General features: G+C 44.9%; 1 protein-coding gene across 4 annotated transcripts; it reads left to right on the top strand.

The window, feature by feature from the left end:
- Positions 1-3640: 3640 nt before the first annotated feature.
- Positions 3641-25854, top strand: VDAC2 (voltage dependent anion channel 2). 4 transcript variants are annotated; one of them, XM_025395761.1, is made up of 11 exons: positions 3643-4440; positions 4636-4691; positions 5721-5789; positions 7782-7831; positions 12270-12373; positions 13458-13610; positions 13698-13750; positions 15159-15386; positions 16661-16811; positions 24178-24235; positions 25301-25689. In XM_025395761.1, the coding sequence occupies exons 5-11, from the start codon at positions 12341-12343 to the stop codon at positions 25390-25392; spliced, it is 768 nt and encodes a 255-aa protein (XP_025251546.1). In that variant the 5' UTR covers positions 3643-4440; positions 4636-4691; positions 5721-5789; positions 7782-7831; positions 12270-12340; the 3' UTR covers positions 25393-25689. The 4 variants fall into 4 exon arrangements, with proteins under 4 accessions (XP_025251545.1, XP_025251546.1, XP_025251544.1 ...); XM_025395762.1 differs by having other exon boundaries at positions 4247-4440; positions 12328-12373; XM_025395760.1 differs by lacking the exon at positions 12270-12373 and having other exon boundaries at positions 3641-3711; positions 25301-25854.
- Positions 25855-26076: the final 222 nt, after the last annotated feature.

Here is a 26076-nt window from a genome sequence, read left to right as displayed (position 1 = left end):
CAAAAAAAAAAAAAAAAAAAAAAAAAAAAAAAAAAAATTGCCAGGCGTGGTGGCTCATGCCTGTAATCCCAGCACTTTGAGAGGCCAAAGCGGGCAGATCACCTGAGGTCAGGAGTTCGAAAGCAACCTGGCCAACATGGTAAAACCCTGTCTCTACTAAAAATACAAAAATTAGCCGGGCGTGGTGGTGGCGCGCCTGTAATCCCAGCTACTCAGGAGGCTGAGGCTGGAAAATCGCTTGAACCCAGGAGGCAGAGTTTGCAGAGAGCAGAGATCGCACCATTGCACTGCAGCCTGGGCGGCAAGAGCGAAACTCAGTCTTAAAAAGAAAAAAAAAAAAAGTTTATTTTGCCAAGGTTGAGGACACTTAACCTTGACACAGCCTCAGGAGGTCTTGATGACGTGTAACCAAGGTGGTCAGAGCACAGTTTGGTTTTATACATTTTAGGGAGATATGAGACATCAATCAACATACGTAAAATGAACATTGGTTCGGTCAAGAAAGGCAGGACAACTCAAAGTGGCCAGGAAAGGCGGGACAACTCAAAGTGGGGAGAGGGCTTCCAGGTCACAGGTAGGTGAGAGACAAATGGTTGCACTGAGTTTCTGATTAGCCTCTCCAAAGAAGGCAATCAGATATGCATTTATCTCAGTGAGTGGAAGGATTACTTTGAACAGAATGCGAGGCAGGTCTGCCCTAAGCAATTCCCAGCTTGACTTTTCCCTTTAGCTTAATGATCTTAGGGGCCCAAGATACTTTCCTTTCATAGGATGAAGGTTGCGCAGATTTGTTAGCAGCTCCTTCTAAGACAGGTGGTTTTATAAGCTTAGGGTTCCTTGGCTGTGACACCAATGCATGGTGCGCACAGCATCCACCTAACCTGCTCTGCATCACTCCTGAGGGATGCAGAGGACAGCAGAAATTGAGGCAAAACACGAAGCTTATGCTGCCTGCTGTGTCACAGGTAAGAGAGTCTTTTGTCCTTGACCCACACGTCTCATGTCTTCTGCTAGCATCTGTGAGCCTCTGAAACTATGGCAGGCTAACTTGTTAGTGTGCAAGTAGGGTAAAATTTTGGACCTTCCCCTGTTCTTGACACCTTTACACACACTTGACTGTAAGTGCCTTGAGAGTAGGGACTGTGTCTCAATGGACTTTGCTTACCCCGTGGATGACACAAAGTAGTTGCTTGTGGTAGGTAGTAACCGCCTACTAATGCAGCTTTGGTCTAAAGGACTTTGGATGTAAGCACTCAGATTTATTTACTAAATCCAGCTCTGGAAAATACTGCCATTATTCCCCTGTTTGGCCACAGATCTTCTTCCCCTGGTCCTTAGGTATTGTGTACATTCCTTGGGTTTGCAGAAGGTGAAGCCTCAGAGAAAGTGAAGTTCAGGGGGCTACAAATTGCTACAGATAATTCACATTGTGAATAAGCCCTGCTGCAGGTAGTGGAGGTGACTCATTTATCAGACTGGGTGTTTCGGAGAGGTAGTGTGCTGTGGTGCAGTTAGGATGGAAATGCCGGTCTTTGTTATTAGCCTCACAATAACATCAAACATACCAGACCATTTCCCAGAAGAGCCAAAATGATTGCAAACCGACCTGAGCTCGAATGAAAGAATGAATGGGGGCTTCTGGTGACTGATCTTTTAGAAGTAAATTTTGCTAACCTTTGCAACATAAGCCCAGTCATGACCAGGCAAGACAGCTGGCTGGGCTTGCTCATGGGAGGGAAATCTTCCAGGCTGCAGCTTTAACCTGGGTTTTGAACTGTGGAAGCCCATCTAGCCATCCTTTTCTGGTTTAGGAGGAGGGTAGAACCTTGAGAGCATTTGAGCAGACATCGCTTTCAGAGCTAGAGAAAGTCAAGGGGGAAAAGGCTTTGCTCAGAGACTATGGCTGATAGCTACTAAAGATCACTTCGTTTCATTTGTCATTTTATAATTAAAAAACTGAGGTAGGCTGAGTGCGGTGGCTCACGCCTGTAATCCCAGCACCCTGGAAGGCTGCGGCAGGCAGATCACAAGGTCAGGAGATCGAGACCATACTGGCTAACATGGTGAAACCTCATCTCTACTAAAAATACAAAAAACTAGCTGGGCGTGGTAGCGGGCGCCTGTGGTCCCAGCCACTCTGGAGGCTGAGGCAGGAGAATGGCATGAACCCGGGAGGCAGAGCTTGCAGTGAGCCGAGAGAGCACCACTGCACTCCAGCCTGGGTGACAGAGCGAGACTCCATCTCAAAAACAAAAACCAAACCAAAAAAAAAAAAAAACCCCAAAAACCAAAAACAAAACAAAAACTGAGGTAGACTGGCTAAATTACTGAGATAGATGACTGCTCTATATCATTAGACTGCTCATTTTTTTTTTTTTTTTTGAGAGGGAGTCTTGCTCTGTCACCCAGGCTGGAGTGCAGTGGCCGGATCTCGGCTCACTGCAAGCTCCGCCTCCCGGGTTCACGCCATTCTCCTGCCTCAGCCTCCCGAGTAGCTGGGACTACAGGCACCCGCCACCTCGCCCGGCTAGTTTTTTGTATTTTTTTAGTAGAGACGGGGTTTCACCGTGTTAGCCAGGATGGTCTCGATCTCCTGACCTCATGATCCGCCCGTCTCGGCCCTAGACTGCTCATTTTTTTTTCTTCCTTTGGTTCTGTTAAAAGAAAAAATTACAACAAATTTAGTTTACACATCTTAATTGGCTTTTAGTTCCAATTCTACAATTGGGCAACGCTTCATTCTATAAAATGGAATGAATGTTCCAATGAGAAGAGGAAGTTGATATTACAGACAGAAAAGGGCCAAGGAAAGCAGAAACAAAACGTGGATTAGTCAGTAGAAAGTCACTTTTCTTGTAAAGGTTAAACAACATGGGACTTCTTTACGTCAGCTAAAACTGGCCTGTTTGGGGATTTTTGTTTGAGACAGGGTCTTGCTCCAGTGGGCAGGCTGGAGTGCAGTAGTGGCCCCATCTAACCTTACTACAGCCTCAACCTCCCAGGCTCAAGCAATCCTCCCTCCTCAGCTTCCCAAGGAGCTGGGACTACAGGCGCCTACCACCACGCCCGGCATTTTTTTTTTTTTTTTTTTTTTGGTAGAGACAGGGTATCACTGTGCCTAAGCTGGTCTGGAACTCCTGAGCTCAGGCGATCCGCCCACCTTGGCATCCAAAAGTGTTGGTATTTCAGATGTGAGCCACCGCGCCCAGCCTGTTTGGGGATCTGGTTAGCATCTGTTTCTCTCCTGATTTCTTGCAAATATCCTAGCTTTGGCGTGGTAGTTTGGAGCTTCAGCATGAACCATCCCATTTTGGTTTGGTTTGATGCGCCTAATGCAGGAGCTCAGTCTAAACTAACGGCTTCCTATAGTTTATCTAACATTTTATCTAACAGCTCTGTTACCCTTCCTGCACACCCGGGGAACTTGGGTGTGCAGCATTCTAACGCCTGCTCAGGATGATACCACATTTTCTCCAGGCCCATAATCCAGAGGAAGTTGGACCCGGAGCGGGCTTGTCTCGCCAAGCTCCGGCTCCGTGCGGGTGTGAGGCAGTGCCATGCCTGAGTGGGGAGGAGCCGCGGAAGAGAAAGCCTAAGGCGGAGTAGAAATGGGTGGGGCACGCTGGGACCTGCTCACATTTGTTCAGGGAGAGGCAGTCCCGAAAAACCTCTCAGGCACACAGCCCGGCACAGCAAGGCAGTCACACCAAGGTGGGAAAAGAGGGCAGAAGAGGGCGAGGGGCTGGAGGTGGCGCCCCTGTGTCCCACTCGTTCTCACTGGGTTGGGAAAGAGAAGCTGTCCCTCAGAAGCGCAGGCTGCGCTAGCTTAGGGTGGACGTGGGTAACGCTCAGCTGACTCCCCGCAGGCGCCCTATGCAGGGGTTTGTTTCTGGGGCGGACCCGCACCAGCGTGTAAGGGGAGTAGGAGAGATGTACGTGACCCCGGTGGTGCGCAGCCGCGCCCTATCGCCCCGGCCACGCGCCGACGCCCCGCCCCGTCCGTGACGCGTTCGCGCGGGGCCTCCGCCCCATCCCCCTCCCGGGCGGGCGGCAGCGCGCTGCCTTCGCCGTTCCCCGCCCCCTCGCCTCTGAGGCTGCCCGGATAGCTGCCTGATTCAAGGCCCAGCAGCTTCTGCCTTCCCGATCCCCATCGACGGACCGAGGCAGCCCACCTGCAGGACCGTGGCGCTGTCGGTCCACGTGGCCGCTCCGGAGCAGGTTGGAGTTGGCAGCGGGCTGCGCTGCGGGCACAGGCGCGGCGGACAGCCCCGGGGGCAGCGGCGGGGTCCTGGTTGGGAGAGGACAGGGTTGCGGCGGGCGGAACGGTGTCTCCTTCACTTCGCCCTCCAGCCGCTGCAGCTGCAGCCTGACCGTGAGCGTGACGAGCGGCTTCAGCAGCTAGCGGAGCGGTGGCTGCGGCCCCCCTCAGGAGACCACCAGGTACCGCCGCGCCTGCCTCACGCCGACCCAGGGGCCTAGGCCGCTTCGGCCAAGCGGGAGGCCTGCGCCGGACTTGGGGTCGGCCCTGGCTTCCTAAGATGGCCGCGCTGCCCCGCGGCCCCTCGCCCCTCTCTGCCCGGGACCTCCCTTTGGCCCTTTGACCCCAGCTGACCGCACTTCTTGTCCCTCCCGCAGATTCCCCTCTTCCCACGGCCTCGCCATGGCGACCTACGGACAGACTTGCGCGCGGCGTAAGTAGAGCAGGGATCTCTGCCGGATGGGGCGGCGGGGAGTCGAAGCCTGTCGACCAGAAACCCGCAGTTTGTTTCCCTCTGTCTTTCCGAGGACTTGGAAATTCGGCTGCTTTTGGTGGTCGCCTTACCGTCTGACCACCTCTGCCGTGGAGGGGCTGGGCTGCTGGATTTCAAATAGGGGAACAAGGCCCGGGGAGTTGGTCTGTGGCCGCATGGACTTTCAGCTTTTGTACGTGTCTTTGACGTACAGAAATAAAAGTTATTAATTGGGGATTCCGCTTTGGAGGATGGGATCAGTCACTCTTCTAGAGGAAGTAGCAGTCCTTGTGAGAGCACAAGGTCATTACATGTGCTCCTAAGGGCGTGGACGTGCTTTGTGGAATGAATGAGCTGGTGTAAGGAGCTCAGATTGCCTGCCCTTAAGCAGCACAGCATTGGCTAAGGACTTGAGAGTCATATTAGTAAGTTTGAAGCGCCATTTGATATTTAGTTGATACAGACATTTGAATGAAACACAGATGGCAGTATTTTTTCAAAGTTTCAATATTTAAATTCCCAGAGTATTAAGTTCTCTTCCCACTCCAGGATGTTGGTTTTCACCTCAGCGAAGATATTAAACGACATATCAGGGACAGGGCCTAGTCTTAGGTTTTGATTTTATTTAATTTAGTTCAGTCAGCTCATCTCAGTGAATTTTAGCAGATACATATCCATGCACACAAATACTTGTTTCTTTGTACCTGTCCAGTCCTAGGAAGTGAGGCTGTAGGTAATAGACTGTTTTTCTATTTTGGAACGAATTTCCCAAGTTTGTATAACCATGGTTATCTATTTTAGAAATAATTCGTTGGTGGTATCTCCTTTATAGGTCTTTATAGTTTTAGTGTAGCTCCTGACCAGATAAAAAACATAATTCCAACAAATGGGATTGCTTGAATTTTAATATCAGCAGTGGGTCATACTCTAGTTCTTGGATAGAAGATGGGAGAATAGAGACATTAATACTGGAATGTTTTTTTCTACCAGCAATGTGTATTCCTCCATCATATGCTGACCTTGGCAAAGCTGCCAGAGATATTTTCAACAAAGGATTTGGTAAGAACCTTACTTTTAAAACGTGTTAGATAAAGAGTGAAAATGTATGTTTGGGTTGCTTAGTGAAATCAGATTAATCATTGCAAATTGTAAATATCTTGCTGCTTTAAATTTAGACTTATTTATTTTTTTGAGCCTGTTGCCCAGGCTGGATGCAGTGGCACGATCATACCTCACTGCAGCCTGGACCTCCTGGACTCAAGTGATCATCTTTCCTCAGCCTCCCAAGTCCCAAGTAGCTGGGACTACAGGCACACTCTGCCACACTTGGCTAATTTTTTTATTTTTCGTAGAGGTGGTGTCTCACTGTGTTACCCAGTAAACACAGTGGCCTCTCAAAGCCTGGTTGGATTACATTATAGGCATGAGCCACTGTGCCCAGCCTTGTTTTAATTCTTCTGTTAGAAACTTAAGATGCTTACATTAAACTTCTGCGAAAATAGTTCTTTTACAATCTACATCCCCCTCCCCCAATTTCCCCAAATTTTTTAAAACTGTAGTTAAGAGGATTTGAGCCTTTAAGAAAAAGCGACTTGTGCTTTAATTTTTTTCAGTTATAGCTTAGGTCTTGGTTGACTAGAGTTATGATATATTACTGTTTTGCTTTTGTGGTGACTCCTAGTACTTTCCAGAGTTATGAACTTTTTCAGGTAAATTTGAGTTTTCTTAAAGATTTTGTTCCATACCATCCCCCCCTTTATTTAGATTGTTGGAAATACCCCATTGCTGTATTATGATAAATTGGTTTTGTTTTTGTGTGTGTTTTTTTTTTTTTTTGAGACTGAGTCTGGCTCTGTCGCCCAGGCTGGAGTGCGGTGGCCGGATCTCAGCTCACTGCAAGCTCCGCCTCCCGGGTTCCCGCCATTCTCCTGCCTCAGCCTCCCGAGTAGCTGGGACCACAGGCGCCCGCCACTTCGCCCGGCTAGTTTTTGTATTTTTTAGTAGAGACGGGGTTTCACCGTGTTAGCCAGGATGGTCTCGATCTCCTGACCTCGTGATCCGCCCGTCTCGGCCTCCCAAAGTGCTGGGATTACAGGCTTGAGCCACCGCGCCCGGCCGTTTTTGTGTTTTTTTGAGACAGAGTCTCACTCTGTTGCCCAGGCTGGAGTGCAGTGGCGTGGTCTTGGCTCACTGTAGCCTCTGCCTCCTGGGTTCCAGCAATTCTCCTGCCTCAGCCTCTCTGGTAACTGGGATTACAGGCACGCACCACCATGCCTGGCTTTTTTTTTTTTTTCATTTTTAGTAGAGATGAGGTTTCACCATGTTGGCCAGGCTGGTTTTGAACTCCTGATCTCAAGTAATCCACCGCCTTAACTTCCTGAAGTGCTAGGATTCCAGGCATGAGCCACCGCACCCAGCCATATCATGATAAGTTATTAGCTATTCTGAGATTTAAATTGAATGATTTTTAAATCTAATATTTAAGTTTAAGAATAGTTTGGGGGCTGGGCGTGTTTGCTCACGTGTGTAATCCCAGCACTTTCGGAGGCGGAGGTGGGCAGATCATGAGGTCAGGAGATCGACACCATCCTGGCTAACACGGTGAAACCCCATCTCTACTAAAAATACAAAAAATTAGCCGGGTGTGGTGGTACGCACCTGTAGTCCCAACTACTCGGGAGACTGAGGCAGGAGAATCGCTGGAACGTGGGAGGCGGAGGTTGCAGTGAGCCGAGATCGTGCCATTGCACTCCAGCCTGGGCGGCAGAGTGAGACTCTGTCTCAAAAAAAAAAGAATAGTTTGAAAGCGTTCTTTTGTGTACCAGCTACCAAAAAAACTAGACAAAGCAGCATAGGGATAATTCTGCCCTTTATAAGCCAGTTTACAAAAGATGAATTTGTAACAATTTCATTTAAATATTGTATATTAACACATTTTTATCCACCTCTGAGTATGTGGAATCTTTTTGTTTTTTATGTATAGTCAACAATTGCTGTGCATCTTTCATACAAAATAATCATTTTGTTTCTTTTGCTCTCTATTTGTTGAAGGTTTTGGGTTGGTGAAACTGGATGTGAAAACAAAGTCTTGCAGTGGCGTGGTGAGTGTTACTGTTGAATAAGTTCTATTGAACCTTTATAATTTTTCAACTCGTAAAATGGTCATAACTGAAAGATGTCTACCTGTTTTGTCTTAAAGAAGAGGCGGAAGTTAACTTTAAGAGATTTGCTTGTAACCTGATTTATTTTGGTCTTGAATGTGATTTCTGATTTTCATGTGGTCTTTTGTCGTGTTATGTATGCACAAGGAACTTAGGAAAGACCAGTCAGGTGGTATTCTTTACTCAGTAAGATTACACATTTGAAGGCAGGGAACCCATGAGACTTTTTTGTAACCCTTTGTCAACAATGCTCGTCAGTTATGGGCATAAAATTATCAGGAACTCTTTAATCATTTATATAATGTGTACTAATCATTTATATAATGTCCGTTTTCTAGCAGTTCTCCCTGGAGAAGATTTCCACATGTATTTTGTGAGTTTAGGGAGTCCTGATCTGAATTTTTTTTTTTTTTGAGATGGAGTCTCACTCTGTCACTTAGACTGGAGTGCAGTGGTGTGATCGTGGCTCACTGCAACCTCTGCCTCTTGGGTTCAGGTGTTTCTCCTGCCTCAGCCTCTCTAGTGGCTGGAATTACAGGTGCCCACCACCCTGCCTGACTGATTTTCATATTTTTAGTAGAACTGGGGTTTCACCATGTTGGCCAGGCTGGTCTCCAACTCTAGACCTCAGGTGATCCACCCACCTCGGCCCTGGAGAGTGCTGGGATTACAGGTGTGAGTCACCATGCCCGGCCAAGACTTTTGTTTTTTTTTTTTGAGATGGAGTCTCACTCTGTTGCCCAGGCTGGAGTGCAGTGATGTGACTTGGCTCACTGCAACCACCGCCTCCCAGGTTCATGCCATTCTCTTGCCTCAGCCTCCCGAGTAGCTGGGACTATAGGTGCCTGCCACCATGCCCAGCTAATTTTTGTATTTTTAGTAGAGACAGGGTTTCACTATGTTGGTCAGGCTGGTCTTGAACTCCTAACCTTTTGATCCGCCCTCCTCAGCCTCCCAAAGTGCTGGGATTATAGGCGTGAGCCACTGTGCCTGGCCAAGAATATTTTTTAAAGAGGTTAATATTTTAGTATTTTGGTGACTTGATAGTTGAGTGAACTGTTACAAAGGGGATAAAGTAAAATTTAACTTTCTTTGAGACAGGGTCTCACTCTGTTGCCCAGACTGGAGTGCAGTGGCACAATCTCAGCTCACTGCAGCCTCAAGCAATCTTCCCACGTCAGCCGCCCAAGCATCTGGGAGTATAGGCCCTATCATCATGCCTGAGTATTTTTTATAGTTTTTCTAGAGGTGACGTTTTGCCGTGTTGCCCAGGCTGGTCTTGAATTCCTGAGCTCAAGTGATCCATCTGCCTTGGATTGACCTCCCAAAGTGCTGGGATTACAGATGTGAGCCACCATGCCCAGCTAGTAAAATTTTACTTTGTGCAATTTTTTTTACTCTAAAAATTTTTGTTTTGAGATTATTTCGGGGTGGGTATAAGTGTGTGCATATTAGAATACTATAGGTTATTTTGATATATGTATGTGTGTGTATATATAGAGAGAGAGAGAGACTTTTTTTTTTTTTTTTGAGACCGAGTCTCGCACTGTCACCCAGGCTGGAGTGCAGTGGCATGATCTCGGCTCACTGCAAGCTCCACCTCCCAGGTTCACGCCATTCTCTTGCCTCAGCCTCCTGAGTAGCTGGAACTACAGGCACTGGCCACCACCACACCCGTCTAATTTTTTTGTGTTTTTAGTAGAGATGGGGTTTCACCATGTTAGCCAGGATGGTCTCGATCTCCTGACCTCGTGATCTGCCCGCCTCAGGCTCCCAAAGTGCTGGGATTACAGGCATGAACCACCACGCCCGGCCTGTATAGACATTTTTGAGGTAGTGCATGTAACTGATATTTATTTAAATTAATCGTATTGTGGTTTCTTTCTTTGGTTTTTTTTTTTTTTTTTTTTTTTTTTTTTCCCCCCGCGACGCAGTCTTGCTCTGTCGCCCAGGCTGGAATGCAGTGGCATGATCTCAGCTCATTGCAACCTCCACCTCCCAGGTTCAAGCGATTCTCCTGCCTCAACCTGAGCCTCCCAAGTAGCTGGGATTACAGGTGCTCGCCACCATGCCCTGCTAATTCTTGGATTTTTAGTAGAAACAGGGTTTTGCCATGTTGGCCAGTCTGGTCTCAAACTCCTGACCTCAAGTGATCCCAAAGTGCTGGGATTACAGGCGTGAGCCACAGCGCTTGGCCTATAGTTGTTTAAAAGCCTAGGCCTGTTGGATTTCTGGGGTTTTACATTGATCATATCTGTCACTTGTTTTCTTTGGTCTGAAAGGAAGCCTAGGTGTTTAGTTATGATTGAATGACTTATTTGGCCAAGTTAACAGGTTACAGCGCAGTGATTTAGTGTGTTTTTTAATGTTCCTATTGTTAGTCTATTGAGGCCCCTACCGTATTTGTTGAAACACAAAGGGCCTTCTAAAAAAGACTCAGTCCTCGTGTTTAAAAAGCTTACTTTCTAGTTGGAGAGATAAAATAAACTGAGAATACTGAGATAATTAATATCAAATACTAGATTGTTTGATAAACCAAATCTTTGTTGGAAAAGAATAGATTATTGTGTATAGGTTAGGGAAAGTTTTATGGAAGTAGGTTTAAGAGCATGAAGGATGTATGGGAGCTGGATTAAGTGTAGCATGTTTTTACTCACATTTAATACATGTAATTGAACAGCCGTGGTATTGATCCTGTAGTTTGTCTCTGGCCCCAGATAAGTCCCATTAATACCTGGCTCTGTTTTCTTACCTGAACTGCAAAGCTACTGAGGCCACCCCAGAATGTAGAAGCCACACTGTCTGGTGGTAAAGGGCATGAGCTGTAATCTGGCCCAACTCTGGTCCCACAGGGTGGTATTGGCTTTGTTTCTTGAGGCTTCCGTGGCATGTGTATATAGGCTGGCTCTTGATCTATGGGCTGATGGATGGCAGTGGGTGGGGCCCCAAGAGTCATTAATGTCATTCAGGATTAAAAATAGCTACTCACAAATTCCCCATTCAAACTATCTGCTAGAAGAACCTGTTCCATATATATTATTTTAATAATGCTTTCGTTTTCTGTGGAGCATATGAAAATGTACAAACTTTCACAGTGTCAGTTCAATTTAATCATCTGGAGGTAAGCTTTGTAATTATAGTTGCAGAAACAGACCCAAAAAAGGTAAGTGAGGCTGGTCACAGTGGCTCATTCCTGTAATCCCAGAGCTTTGGGAGGCCAAGGCAGGAGGATCACTTGAGCCCAGGAGTTCTGAGACTAACCTGGGCAACATAGCGAGACCCTGTCTCTACAAAAAATTTAAAAATTTGCTGTGCTTGTTGGTGGGCACCTGAAGTCCCAGCTACTTGGGAGGCTGAGATAGCAGGATCGCTTCGCTTCAGCCCAGGAGTTTGAGGCTGCAGTGAGCTGTGCCTGTGGCACTGTACTCCAACCTGGGCGACAGTGAGACCCTGTCTCCAAAAAAAAAAAAAAACCAAAAAATGTGTCCTGCCCAGTGTGATGCGTTTGGTAAATGACATGAAGAACTGGACATCAGAACTCCCAATTTTTATGTCCAGTGTTCTTTCCTAACAGGATCCAATGGTTTTTTTTTTTTTTTGAGATGGAGTCTTGCTCTGTCGCCCAGGTTGGGGTACAGTGGCGCGATCTCAGCTCACTGCAAGCTCTGCCTCCTGGGTTCATACCATTCTTCTGCCTACAGGTGCCCACCCCCACACGCAGCTAATTTTTTGTATTTTAATAGAGATGGGGTTTCACCGTGTTAGCTAGGATGGTCTCGATCTCCTGACCTCGTGATCTGCCCGCCTCGGCCTCCCAAAGTGCTAGGATTACACGCGTGAGCCACCGTGCCTGGCCAGTCTAATGCTTTTTTTTTTTTAATTGGAGATGGAGTCTCACTCACTCCATCACCAAGTTAGTGTGCCGTGGCACCATCTTGGCTCACTGCAACCTCAGGCTCTCGAGTTCAAGTGATTCTCCTGCCTCAGACTCCTGAGTGCTGGGATTACAGGGATGCACCACCATGCCTGGCTAATTTTTGTATGTTTAGTAGAGATGGGGTTTCACCATTTTAGCTAGGCTGGTCTCAAACTCCCTACCTCAAGTGATCGTCCCGCCTCAGCCTCCTCAAGTGCTGGGATTACAGGTGTGACCCACCGTGCCCAGCCAATCCAGTGCTTTTTAGTGTAGGTATTGAGGGCTATGCTTTGACTTGAAATTCCTGTTAATGAAAGGATCTAATTTAGGAGAGTATATATAAGACCTGAGGATTTGTCTCTATCAGCAGAGCAATAGTTATACAAATGTTCTATTTTCTGAGAGAAGGATGACTGCCCTTTCCTCCTGTTGATACAGTTTTTGATATTTCTCACTCTGCAGATATCACAATTTCTGGCTGTAGTCTCTTTATTATTTTCACATCAGCTGTCTTCCTTAGGCATGGCGTGGTGATGCTTGTGATCCCAGCTACTCAGGAGGCTGAGGTATGTGGATCACTTGAGCCTGGGAGGTTGAGGCTGCAGTGAGCTGTGATCACACCACTGTGCTCCAGCTTGGGTGACAGAGGCAAGATGCTGTCTCAAACAAACAAACAAAAATTCAGATAAGCCCTCCATATTTTTTCTTTTTCAGTTCGTGTGCAACCAGGGATTGGCACATTATTATTTTTAGACAGGGTCTCACTGTGTCACCCATGCTGAGTGCAATGGTGGGATTATGGCTCACTGCAGCTTGGACCTCCCAGGCTCAAGCAATCTTCCCACCTTGGCCTCCTGAGTAGCTGGGACTACAGGCGCACACCACCACGCTGAGCTGGTTTCTTAATTTTTGTAGAGATGGCGTCTTGCTATGTTGCCCAGGCTGGTCTCTAAGTGCTGGGATCATAGGCGTGAGCCACCACTCTCAGTTTCCCGCTGACTTTTGAATCCCAAATAAAATCACCTTAGCAAAACCTTCCTTAAAAGATGCACAGTTGGCCGGGCGCAGTGGCTCACGTTTGTAATCCCAGCACTTTGGGAGGCCGAGGTGGTGGATCACCTGAGGTCAGGAGTTGGGAGACCAGCCTGGCCAACATAGTGAAACCCCATCTGTACTAAAAATACAAAAATCAGCTGGGCGTGGTGGCGGGCATCTGTAATCCCAGCTACTTGGGAGACTGAGGCAGGAGAATCACTTGAACCTGGAAGGCGGAGGTTGCAGTAAGCCGAGATCACGCCACTGCATTCCAGCGTGGCGACAGAGCGGGACTCGGTCTCAAAAAAAAAAAAAAAAAAAAAAAAGTGTACAGTTTGTTCACTTGAGAATTCACTACAGATGAACTTGTGATTGATTAGAAGTGTCAGCTGTATGTGAAGTGGCAGTCAGTTGCTCAAAGGCTTGTCACTCTTATATAAGCTTCAGAGAGTAGCACAGTGCAGAGGGATACGAGTGTTCAGGAAGCTAGAAAAAGGAGGATTCATGAGTTTACCAAATGTTTCAGCGGGTTGTGTGTGTGTGTGTGTGTTTGTAAGTTAGTGATGAATTCTAGGCTTATGAGACTGTTCATGAAGTTATTGATTGTCTTGTTAGGAATTTTCAACGTCTGGTTCATCTAATACAGACACTGGTAAAGTTACTGGGACCTTGGAGACCAAATATAAGTGGTGTGAGTATGGTCTGACTTTCACAGAAAAGTGGAACACTGATAACACTCTGGGAACAGAAATCGCAATTGAAGACCAGGTAACATTTTGAAAATTTTAGTATTAATTTTATTAATTATTTTTGTATTTCAAAAAAAGAAAGCAAATTACTTTTCTTTCAAAATAGATTTGTCAAGGTTTGAAACTGACATTTGATACTACCTTCTCACCAAACACAGGGTAAGCACAGACATTTTTATCTGTATTACATTTAAAAGCATTTCTCTTTTGTGTATTTAGAAAAGGTGTACTTTTACTGTTTGATAGCGTATTAAGCTACCTTGTGGTGGTGAAATCTCTGTATCTGCTTTTATTTATTTATTTGAGATGGAGTCTTCTCTGTGTCACCCAGACTGGAATGTGGTGGCATCATCTTGGCTTACTGCAACCTCCACCTCCCAGGTTCAAGCGATTCTTCTGCCTCAGCCTCCCTGCGTAGCAGGGACTACAGGCGCACGCCACCACGCCCAGCTAATTTTTGTATTTTTAGTAGAGGTAGGGTTTTGCCATGTTGGCCAGGCTGTTCTGGAACTAATGACCTCAGGTGATCTGCCTGCGTTGGCCTCCCAAAATGGTGGGATTACAGACATGAGTCACCGTGCCTGGTCATTTTTTTTTTTTCCCATATTTTATTGCCTCTATTTTATTTTGTTTTGTTTTGTTTTGTTTTACTTATTTTTATTTTTATTTTTATTTGAGACAGAGTCTCACTCTGTCACCCAGGCTGGAGTGTAGTGGCATGATCTTGGCTCACTGCAGCCTCCGCCTCCTGGGTTCAAGTGATTCTCCTGCCTCAGCCTCCTGAGTAGCTGAGATTACAGGCGGTGTGCCACCACGCCCGCCTAATTTTTGTATTTTTAGTAGAGACAGGGTTTCACCATGTTGGTCAGGCTGGTCTTGAACTCCTGACTTTGTGATCTGCCTGCTGTGGCCTCCCAGAGTGCTGGGATTACAGGTGTGAGCCACCGCTCCCAGCCTATTTATTTATTCTCTGTCACCCAGGCTGGACTGCAATGGTGCGATCTTGGCTCACTGCAACCCTTGCCTGCTGGGTTCAAGTGATTCTCCTGCCTCAGCCTTCCGAGTAGCTGGGATTACAGGCATGTGCCACTATGCCTGGCTAATTTTTTTTTGTATTTTTAGTAGAGATGGGGTTTCACCATGCTGGCCAGGCTGGTCTTGAACTCCTGACCTTAGGTGATCCACCCGCCTCAGCCTTCCACAGTGCTGAGATTTCAGGCGGGAGCCACCATGCCTGGCCTATATCTGCTTTTAGAATACTATGGTTGCTATCATTGGCTTGCCTTCAAATATTTGCCTCTTCGTTGTTGCACTAACTTGGGCAATTAATGTGTTTCTAACAGGCTTTTGTGAATGATTGTTAATTCTGCAAAGCAGTTGTAGATGGCCGTCCAGTTGCCTCGTGTCCTTGTCTTGTAGTTCATTGAGATGATTTTTTTACTCGGTTATTGTATTGCTGGTTTTTACTCCCTGGTCATACTGCAGTTCATTTAAGTCTGTTTTGTGCTCTTTTGTGCATAAGTGTGTGTACGTTTTTCCCAGTGACGTCAGTTTGTTCTTTTTCCAGAAAGAAAAGTGGTAAAATCAAGTCCTCTTACAAGAGGGAGTGTATAAACCTTGGTTGTGATGTTGACTTTGATTTTGCTGGACCTGCAATCCATGGTTCAGCTGTCTTTGGTTATGAGGGCTGGCTTGCTGGGTACCAGATGACCTTTGACAGTGCCAAATCAAAGCTGACAAGGAATAACTTTGCAGTGGGCTATAGGACTGGGGACTTCCAGCTACACACTAATGTGTAAGTATTTCTTTCATAGGATACTGTGATGTAGGCCCTCAGAGGATGATTTTGATGTCTGTCATCTCTTATTGATCTGGGTGCACCCTAAAGAATTTCTCTTAACATTTAAAAACAAAATCATTCTTGGTCATTTCTAGGGTGCCCCTTGAAAGCTTATAGTAAAAGAATGTCAATCTGACCTTTGGTGCTGAGAGAGTAAATGTTCATTTTATATGGGGTTTAATGCACTTTGTAGTTTTACACGAGGCATTAGATATTGGCAGACTGCTACCAGTATATTCATTTTAAAAGATGTGTGGGATGCTGACGTGATAGGATTGCCTAAAATGTATGGCGTTTTGTTGTTGGGTTTTTTTTTTCTTTTTTTTTTTTTGTTGAGACAGAGTTGCTCTGTGGTGATCTCAGCTCACTGCAACATCCACCTCCCAGGTTCAAACAGTTCTCCTGCCTCAGCCTCCCAAGTAGCTGGGACTACAGGCGCATGCCACCACGCCCGGCTAATTTTTGTATTTTGGTAGAGACGGAGTTTCACCATGCTGGTGAGGCTGGTCTGGAACTCCTGACCTCTTGATCTGCCCCACCTCCCAAATTGCTGGGATTACAGGCGTGAGCCACTGTGCCCAGCTGCTGCTGATGTTTTTTTGTTTGTCTTTTTTGTTTGTTTTTAATTATTTTTATAGAGATGGGGTCTTGCTATGTTGCCCAGGCTTGTCTCAAACTCCTGACCTCAAGCGATCCTCCTGCCTCCACCTAAAGTGTTGGGATTATAGGCGTGAGCCACTACATCCAGCCTGGTGTTTTTACCTAAGCCCAAACTAGATAGATACATGAAAAGTACTTAAAATGTTTTTCTTTCCATTGTAAAAATTCATTGGTAAATAACAAGCACAAAGAAGAAAACCTACATTTCTCATAATCATGCCAGCTAGGTATATAATCTTTGTTAATGTTGTGGTGGTTCACCTTTTTATATGTGTGTGTATATATATGTGTTTATGAAATACATAACCGAAAGACTATATGGGAATCTCTTGTATGTTTAATACAGTGTGATAATTCCACTGAATGGATATTGTATGGTTCATTTTACCAGTCCCTGTATGGGTATGGGTTGGGGTAAAAAACCCGTTAAAACTTGCAAGTTTTCAGTGGAACACTAAAGACCCACTTGAGCTGTGGTTTTTATTTAAATGTAATGCTACAAATCAGCCTGTGCCTTAGACATTATTACATTGTCTATTCTAGATCTACTAATTTAAAATATCTCATAGGAATGATGGGACGGAATTTGGAGGATCAATTTATCAGAAAGTATGTGAAGATCTTGACACTTCAGTAAACCTTGCTTGGACATCAGGTACCAACTGCACTCGTTTTGGCATTGCAGCTAAATATCAGTTGGATCCTACTGCTTCCATTTCTGTGAGTACTTTTGTGGACTTAGAAGGGAGTTTTGGTTGTGGGAATGAGTCTTTGGGTATACTGAATTATGTTGAAAATTTGAACTGATTTCACACAGTCCCCAGTTTACAGATAGATTGGCTTTAGATTTTGAAATGTTGCTTTTTTGATGAATACAGTGTTAGATGTTTTATTTCCAGGCCAGGCCGGTGGAGTTTGTTTAATCTCAAAAACTGCCGAGTTAATGTTGATAATAACCTTGAGCCACAGGCCTGTCTAAACCCAACTATAGCTGGTGTTTTGGTCCCTGGGTAGTTTTTACCGTGTCAGAAATAATAGTGCTTTAATCTTTTTTTTTTTAAGGCTCTCTTTTGTCCAGGCTGGACTGCAGTGGCACAATCATGACTCCCTGCAGCCTTGACATTCTGGGTTCAACCTCAGCCTCCTACTATTCCCAATTAATTTTTTGATGTTTTTTTTGTAAGGATGGGATTTCCTAGGATGGGTTGCCCATCCTAGGCTCAAGCTGTCATCCTGTCTCAGCCTCCCAAAGGAAGCTGTTGGGATTACAGGCATGAGCCACTGCACCTGGCTAGTATTTTAATCATCACTTTGTCTTTTTTTTTTTTTTTTTTTTTTTTTTGAGATGGAGTCTCACTCTGTCGCCCAGGCTGGGGTGCAGTAGTGCGATCTCGGCTCACTGCAAGCTCCACCTCCTGGGTTCAAGCAATTCTTCTGCCTCAGCCTCACCAGTAGCTGAGATTACAGGTGCCCGCCACCACACCTGGCTAATTTTTTTGTATTTTTTAGTAAAGACGGGATTTGTTGGCCAGACTTGTCTCAAACTCCTGACCTCAAGTGATCCACCTGCCTCAGCCTCCCAAAGTGCTGGGATTACAGGCATGAGCCACCACGGCTGGCCCCCTTCTCCATTTCTAATTGCACTACAGCAATAAAAACCTCAGGATTCATACAGCACACTATTCTGTTATTTGCATTGATGTCTGTGACATTTTAACAGATTTAATGTCAGTGGAAGAAGCTTATCTCACCTACTAGGAGTTCATAGTTAAAATGGGAAGGCAGGTTGGGACCCCTGTGTCATTTAGTGACTCCTGGGAATTAGTTTGGAAACTTACCTAGCCTTTCCCACTTAAGTAATGTTAGCTGCCACTCCAATTCGGCAGTACCCAGAAGCATTGCTTAATGCTCCTTGTGATATTAGGAAGTGTATATTTGGTTTTCCTTCCCTCTCCTGGCATAGAACTCCTAAAAAATCCTTGGAATCCCCAAAGTGTTAAGTATCTTTTTGTATGCTAATGAGTTGACTGGTGGCTGGCCACCTTTAGGTAGCTTCGGGGTGGGAGCTAGTCAGTGGAGAGACCAAGGTGTGATTAGAGGGTGGTGGGGAGAGGGGCTGAAGGTTAAGTTGTTCACCAATGGCTAGTGGTTTAATCAGTCATGCCTATATAATGAAGCCTCGTGAAAACCCACAAGGACAGAGGTCGGTGAGCTGGGTAGCCGAGGTTGCTGGAAGGTGGCATGCCTGGAGAGGGCATTGAAGCTGTGTCCCTTCTATGTTTTGCACTGTACGTCTCTTCATCTGTATCCTTTGTAATATCCTTTATTAAAACTGGTAAATGTAAATAAAATACTTCTTGAGTTCTGTGACCTGCTCTAGGAAATTAATTGAACCCAAGGGAGGGGCTTGTGGGAACCTCTAGAGCTGCCAGGTCAGAAGCAGTTAAAACAACCTAGGGCTTGCAGTTGGCATCCGAAGTGGGAGGAGGGCAGTCTTGTGGGACTGAGCCCTTAACCTGTGGCATCTGATGTCTCCAGGATAGAATTGAATTGAATTACAGGACATTTAGCCAAGTGTCTGCTGCAGAAATTATTGCTTGCTTAGTGTGTGGGGAAAGCCCTCACACATATCACAGAAACATTCTGTGTTGTGAGAGAATAGTAGGAGAAACTGAGTTGGTTTTTTTCTGTATCCTCAGATGTCAGGATTGGGATTTGCTAGAGTGGCTCTAGCTAGAGTGGCTCATCGAAGCATGGTTTAGGAAGAAAAAGGATAAATGGATGGGGAATGAGGAACTTTTGACTCCTGGGTGGTCAGGTGGTCACCCCTACTATGGAGCCACAACTGTGCTGTGCTCAGGTACTTAAAAATTACCAGTGAAATTTGGAGATAGATCCAACTGCCAGGGAGTTGGTTCACTGGGTGCATAAGGGGAAGTGCAAACAATAAGAAACAAACAAAATATACAAGTCCTTGATTATTGTTATTTGTAATCACTAAAATCAAAGTGAAAGAGTGCTGGATTATACCTTGATGCTAGACCAAACTCACCAACCTCGGGCAAAGTACCCCTAAGACCTGTATTTGCTGTATTTTGCCCAATTTGGAGAAATTTAAAAAGTCAGAAGTCAGAGATTACATTGAGAAATGTGATCTGAAATTGCCTGGGGCAGTAATCGGTTTAAAGCTGACAAATGGGGAAGGGTAGATTTCTGTTGGGAAGGCAAAGCAAATATCTCTAATTCTTACTGATTTGTAACGAAACTGATTTTTTTTTTGTACCATGCTCATACTGCCATATGGTAATACTGTTGGCAAGATTAAACTCCCTCGTGTAAGTAAGTCTTACAATACAGATTGATGATCATATGTATTGTGAAATTGAGTTGAAGCCTCCTCAGGATGTAACACCTATGGAAAGTGACTGGCCTGAGGAGGAAATGGATCTCACTATCAGCTGATCTCTGTCCCGAATAGTTCTATACAAGGTACAAATAACAGTAGATCAAGGGGGAAAAAGCTGGTAGAAGAAGATAAAGATGTTTCTAATGGCTTCTGTGAACCTAAAGGAAGAAACTAAGGCACAAAATACAATTTTAAAGAATTTACTTGCACCATAATGAGGACAGCTGCCCAGCAGACCCAGATCCAAGTGGATTTGAGCTCCATTTGGCCTTTGTTACAAACAGGTTTTTAAAGGCCAAAAATCCAGGACAGGATGTGGGCCGATACAAAGTTGTTTGGCAGGAATACTCTTTGGTTTACAGAAATAACATTGATTAGTGATTGGCTATACATTGTTCTTTGTATCACAGATTCCAGGAACTCATGTTATATAATGTTAGATAATGGGTGAGGGTCACATTGTGTAACTTGCAGTAACACTTTAGATATTTATTAGCTAGCCTGGAAACTACAAGGAAGAAAAAAAAGAAAAAATGTTTTTAAACAATTTCCCTTGGGCATGGGGGTGTGTCCTGTGACTAAAGTCTCATTCTCACGTCTCTCTGGGCCTGATAAATTTTGCATACCTCACATTCCTCATACTGCTGAGCTATTTTTTTTTTATCTTCATAGGACAAATTAGGTTTTTTGTTTGTTTGTTTGTTTTTTTGAGACGGAGTCTCTTGTCATCTAGGCTGGAATGCAGTGGTGTGATCCTGGCTCACTGCAACCTCCACCTCCTGGGTTCAAGCCATTCTGGTGCCTCAGCCTCCCGAGTAGCATTATAGGTGCCTGCTATCATGCCTGGCTAATTTTTGTATTTTTAGTAGAGATGAGGTTTCGCCATGTTGGCCAGGCTGTTCTCAAACTCCTGACCTCTGGTGATCCGCCCGCCTCAGCCTCCCGAAGTGCTGAGATTACAGACGTGAGCCCCCGCGCCTGGCCTAGTTTCTTTAAACCTATCCCTATCCTACAGTAGCTTCTCCAGATGATAAGCATATTTGTGTTTGTACTCTTGCAGATATGTGTGTTATATAAATGTAACAAGTGTAAACATCCTTGACAGATATATGGACTTTTTTGCTCTAAGGGATCCCTGTTTGAAACCAGGGGGTGGCCTATGATACTATGGTGTATATATTTTGGTTTTTGTCCAGTTCCTGGCTCACAGCTTCTGTAACCCTTGCAATTTCCCAAGTGACTAGAGCAGTAGGAGTATCTTTTGTTGAGATATTTGGCCATTTGTTCTTGGTTCCTGAAACAGCTCCAGAGCATAAAAGTGAAAGAGTCTTTTGTGGTTTTTTTTTGAGACGGAGTCTCGCTCTGTCGCCCAGGCTGGAGTGCAGTGGCGCGATCTCGGCTCACTGCAAGCTCCGCCTCCCGGGTTTACGCCATTCTCCTGCCTCAGCCTCCTGAGTAGCTGGGACTATAGGCGCCTGCCACCTCGCCCGGCTAGTTTTTTGTATTTTTTAGTAGAGACGGGGTTTCACCGTGTTAGCCAGGATGGTCTCGGTCTCCTGACCTTGTGATCCGCCCCTCTCGGCCTCCCAAAGTGCTGGGATTACAGGCTTGAGCCACCGCGCCCGGCCGGTTTTTTTTTTTTTTTTTTAGATGAAATCTCGCTGTCACCCAGGCTGGATGGAGTGCAGTGGCACCATCTCTGCTCACTGCAACGTCTGCCTCCCAGGCTCAAGTAGTTCTCATGCCTCAGCCTACCTAGTAGCTGGGATGACAGGTGCCTGCCACCACGCCCAGCTAATTTTTGTATTTTCAGTACAAATGAGGTTTCACCATGTTGGCCAGGTGGGTCTCTAACCCCTGACCTCAGGTGATTCCCCTGCCTTGGCTCCCAAAGTGCTGGGGTAACAGGCACAAGCCACTGTGCCCTGGGCTATTTTGTTATTTTTAACGGGTCCTTTTCACCCACATCTGAACTTACGTTAATGAGGTGATTTTTGGATAGTCCCTAGATGACCACATGGTAGGGGGTGCTGGTTGCTAGGGAACAAACCTTCCTTGGGGAGGGCATAGTAGCTAAAGGTTGAGCCAGTGACCAGTGAGTTAATTAATTGTGCCTTTGTAATGAAGTCTGCATAAAAACCCAAAGGACTGAGTTCAGGGGGCCTTCAGGAAGGTAAACAATAATACATTCATGTTATGGGAGGATGGGGCACCCCAGCTTCACAGGGATGGAAGCTCCTGTGCTTGGGACCCTTCCAGACCTCACCTGTAAAGGAAAAGATACATAAGTATCTTCATCTGGCTGTTCATTTACATCCTTTAAAAGAGTTCTCTGTGCCACTCTGGGAAATTGAACCCCAGGGACTTGTGGGAACCCCGACTTATAACCAGTCTGTAAGAAACAGGCAAAACAACCTGGAACTTTCAATTGGCATGGAAAATGAGGGCGGGGCAGTTTTATGAAACTGAGCGCTGAACCTGTGTGTGATCCAATGCTCTCTCTCCAGGTAGATAGTATCAGAATCGAATTAGAGAACATCTAGCTGGAATCTGCTGCAGAATTGTTTGCTTGATGTGTGGGAAATTCTCCCTAGGCCTTGTGAGAGTATAGAGGGAGAAACTGAGTTTATTTTTTCTACTCCTTATCACAGTTTCATGGTTTAACTCCTACTGTTAAATAATAGGAATTTATTTTTTTTTTCTTTTTTTTTTTTTTTTTTTTGAGACAGAGTCTCACTTTGTCGCCCTGGCTGGAGTGCAGTGGTGCGATCTCTGCTCACTGCAACCTCTGCCACCCGGATTCAAGCGATTCTCCTGCCTTAGCTCCCCGAGTAGCTGGGATTACAGGCGCCTGCCACTGTGCCTGGCTAATTTTTGTAGTTTTAGTAGAGATGGGGTTTCACCATCTTGGCCAGGCTAGTCTTGAACTCCTAACCTCGTGATCCTCCCAAAGTGCTGGGATTACAGGCGTGAGCCACTGAGTCTGGCCAATAGTAGGAATTTCTTTTTTTTTTTTTTTTGAGACGGGAGTCCCACTCTGTCGCCGAGGCTAGAGTGCAATGGCGCAATCTCAGCTCACTGCAACCTCCGCCTTCCGGGTTCACGCCCTGGCTAATTTTTTGTATTTTTAGTAGAGACAGGGTTTCACCATGTTAGCCAGGCTGGTCTCGATCTCCTGACCTTGTGATCTGCCCGCCTCGGCCTCCCAAAGTGCTGGGATTACAGGTGTGAACCATTGCGCCCGGCCAATAATAGGAATGTCTGTTCAGCTGTCTGAGGCTCTTATTTGTAGGGCACAGATGGTCATTAGTGAGGCATTTTTTTTTCTTTTCTTTTTCTTTTTTTTTTTTGCTTTGTGTTGCCTAGGCTGGAGTTCACTAGTGCAACCACAGCTCACTGTACCCTCAGCCACCTGGGCTCAAGAGATCCTTCCATCTCACTCCCGCTTCCCCGATAGTTGGGTAGGTGTGCACCATCATGCCAAGCTAGAAAAATTTTGTACAGACAGACAGGGGTCTCACTGTGTTGCTCAGACTGTTGTTGAATTCCTGGGCTCAAGTGATCCTCCCGCCTTGGCCCCCAAAGTGCTGGGATTACTGGTGTCAGTCACTGCACCAGGCCTGTTTTTTGTTTTAGATGGTCATTGGTAGCTCATGAATATTTGGCTGTAGTGCCAAGTGAATACAGGTGTTGTGGATGTGGTTTGTGTCTGTATAGTTACATCATTTCTTTCTCTGGATTGGGCCCTTTGGATGAATCATTTGGAGATCTGTTTTGGTCACATAGGCTGTTTGTTACCTTTATACAGTAGCCCTCAGAATGCTGAAAGCAAAGCAAAGTTGCGTATCTAGGCAACCTATGCCCTGGAAATGAAGGGAGGTGTTCCTGGCCTCTGGTGTGGCTTCATAATGTTAGGGGTGGTAGAGAATGGAACTAGAAGGAATCTACTCCTTACTATGTCTTACTCTTCAGGGTTCCTTCCAGCCCTTGAAGTCTCTAAGTCCTGAAATGTTAGGATTGTGCAAGGAAGGCAGGGGCCTGGATTGGTACATGATACCTCACTGGGACCTCCTCCCAAGCACAGTGGTTACATACAGCCAGAACTCAGCGGCACTGGCATTCATGAGAGGTGTGAGAATGTGAGGATAAAGGATTGTTTGATCTGATTCTTCAGAGGAATTACTTGTTTGGAGATTTTTTTTTTTCTTTTAACATTGATGGTTTTGGTTCTTTAGGAAGAGTCCTGAAAGTAGGAAAGTTTACATGTGTGTAACTAAGTCATGAATTTAAACTTTATACCCTGCACTTTAAGGCTGCTGTGTGTCACCTCTAGTGAGCCTGATTTGTACCACATTTGGTCTGGTTTTGTTGTGCTAGACTAGAATCGACAAAGATGATTTTTATGAGAGTGCTTAGGCTCTTGTGCTGTACGGACAGTTTGGGGTCTTTGGATACATTCCAGTGGCTATCAGGAGTATCGTGTCCTACTGACAATTTGATTTTTGAGTTGAATGGATACGAATTAAGTAGTACCTGATTTCTGTTTGGCTTAATACATAATGAATTTTATTGTCTCATGAATAAAACTGAACACTTCATGACTACATGATGGGGAAACATGTAGGGGCTTTGTCCCTACTGAAATATTTTTCTTACAGTTGTTTTTGAATTTTATTTTAGGCAAAAGTCAACAACTCTAGCTTAATTGGAGTAGGCTACACTCAGACTCTGAGGCCTGGTAAGTATTCTTGATAAAGTAGGATTGTTTTGATAGTATTAAAAAAATTAGTTTTCATTCTTCAGCTTATTTTTCAGACCTTTCAAGCACACAGAAGAGTACAATAAATACATGTTTACCTTTTGCCACAACTCTTTCTTTCCTTCCTTTCTTTCTTTTTCTTTCTTTTCCTTTCTTTCCCTCCCTCCCTTCCTTCCTTTCTCTCTCTCTCTCTCTCTAAAATAAAAGTAATTTTTATTTTGTTGATAAAAGTTCACTCATTGCTTTGGTTCTGTCTATAGTCTTGTTGACTTTATATAATATTTTGAAGCATGCTGTGTCTAGAGCAGCATTTCTCCAACTTCACAGTGCACATGACTCATCTTGGAGTCTGGTTAAAGTACTGGGGACTTTCCCCCCTCCAAATAGGGATTTTCCTTCCCAAAGTTTATTTTGGCGATTTTGAAACCTAAAGAAAAGTTGGAAGAATGGTACAGTGAACATCATATACCCTTACCCTATGTTGACCAGTTATTAAAATTTACAACATTTATGTCTCTGAAACTTCACATACTTTTTTTAAAAAAATGTATGTTTTGCAGACATACAGACACGGCAGCTCCTAGCATGTGTATCCTAAGAGTAAGACATTTTTCTTTATAAGCACAATACCATTATCGCATCTAAGAAAACTAACATTAATGTAATACCAAATATATATTCAGATTTACCCCCGTCCCCAAATGTGTCTTTATTGTAGGTTTCCCTTTCTAGGATCTAATTATGATTATGTCTCTAGTCTCTTTTCATCTGGATAGTATACTCAACATTATTGTATATTCTAGAGCACTTTGAACTTGTTATTAAAACATTTCTCTGTGACTTGGTGCCTTACCTAGAATAGTAACCCAGTCCTTCTGGTGTCTCAGATACTTCCAAGCGCCCTCTGGTGGCCAGCACTAGTAGGTCAGCTGACAGGCTGAGGAAGTGACAGGCAGGCTTCTGGGGATGACTGTGAAAGAAGGCTCAGACTGAGTGAAGTGCCAGGTACATCACAGTTTTTTGTTTTTGTGTTTGTCTTAATAGGTGTGAAGCTTACACTCTCTGCTCTGGTAGACGGAAAGAGCATTAATGCTGGAGGCCACAAGCTTGGGCTCGCCCTGGAGTTGGAGGCTTAATCCAGCTGAAAGATACCTTTGGGAATGGATATCAGAAGATTTGGCCTTAATATATTTCCATTGTGACCAGCAGCAGGCTTTTTTTCCCCCAAGAAGATGATCAAAACAAAGGATGATCTCAACAAGAGCTGTATTTTAAGTATTTAGACAGTTCCTTGTTAGCTGGTTTCTAGTTGAATTGGTTATCTAGTTACCAATGCTGCAGTCCTGCAGTCACCTATACATTATTTAAATGTATTTAACTGTTAAATGCGCTACCCACCAATAATGAAATAGACCTTTATGAAAACTGTGCAATTGTGTGCATGTTTGTTTTTATGTTCCTTTAGAAAACATTGACTATTACCATTGAATGAGATGGATCAGTGGATATTGAGATGAGGTTAAAAATTTTGTTAAGTTCAGCCATTATTACTTTTGGTATCCCAGAACATGACAAATTATGAATAAAACAAGTATACATAATTAATGGCTCCAAGTATTTGCAGAGTTCCACGTTTGCCAGCTAGGGTCAAATCTCCGTGGTAGCTAGCCAGTATTTAATTTTTCCAGTGAGTATTTTGCTCTTTACCTAAATCTGTGCCACAGAATCTTCTGTGTCCCTAGAATAATTCCACGAGCTTTTTAAGACTACAGTAAGAGGATACATGCTTTTACACTCTTCAGTTTGTAAGTCTGTGCAGA

This window comes from Theropithecus gelada, chromosome 9 (genome assembly GCF_003255815.1).
Source record: "Theropithecus gelada isolate Dixy chromosome 9, Tgel_1.0, whole genome shotgun sequence".
Lineage (NCBI taxonomy): Eukaryota > Metazoa > Chordata > Mammalia > Primates > Cercopithecidae > Theropithecus > Theropithecus gelada.
The sequence above is the reverse complement of the archived record's forward strand: the minus strand, read 5'-3'. Positions and strand labels throughout refer to the sequence as shown.

Bases quoted from the DNA above. Each gene is read 5' to 3' on its own strand.
- VDAC2 (XM_025395760.1), top strand. From the start codon at position 4,661: ATGGCGACCTACGGACAGACTTGCGCGCGGC. The intron at 13,751-15,158 runs GTAAGCACAGAC...TTCTTTTTCCAG, and splicing joins ACCTTCTCACCAAACACAGG to AAAGAAAAGTGGTAAAATCA. The intron at 15,387-16,660 runs GTAAGTATTTCT...AATATCTCATAG, and splicing joins TTCCAGCTACACACTAATGT to GAATGATGGGACGGAATTTG.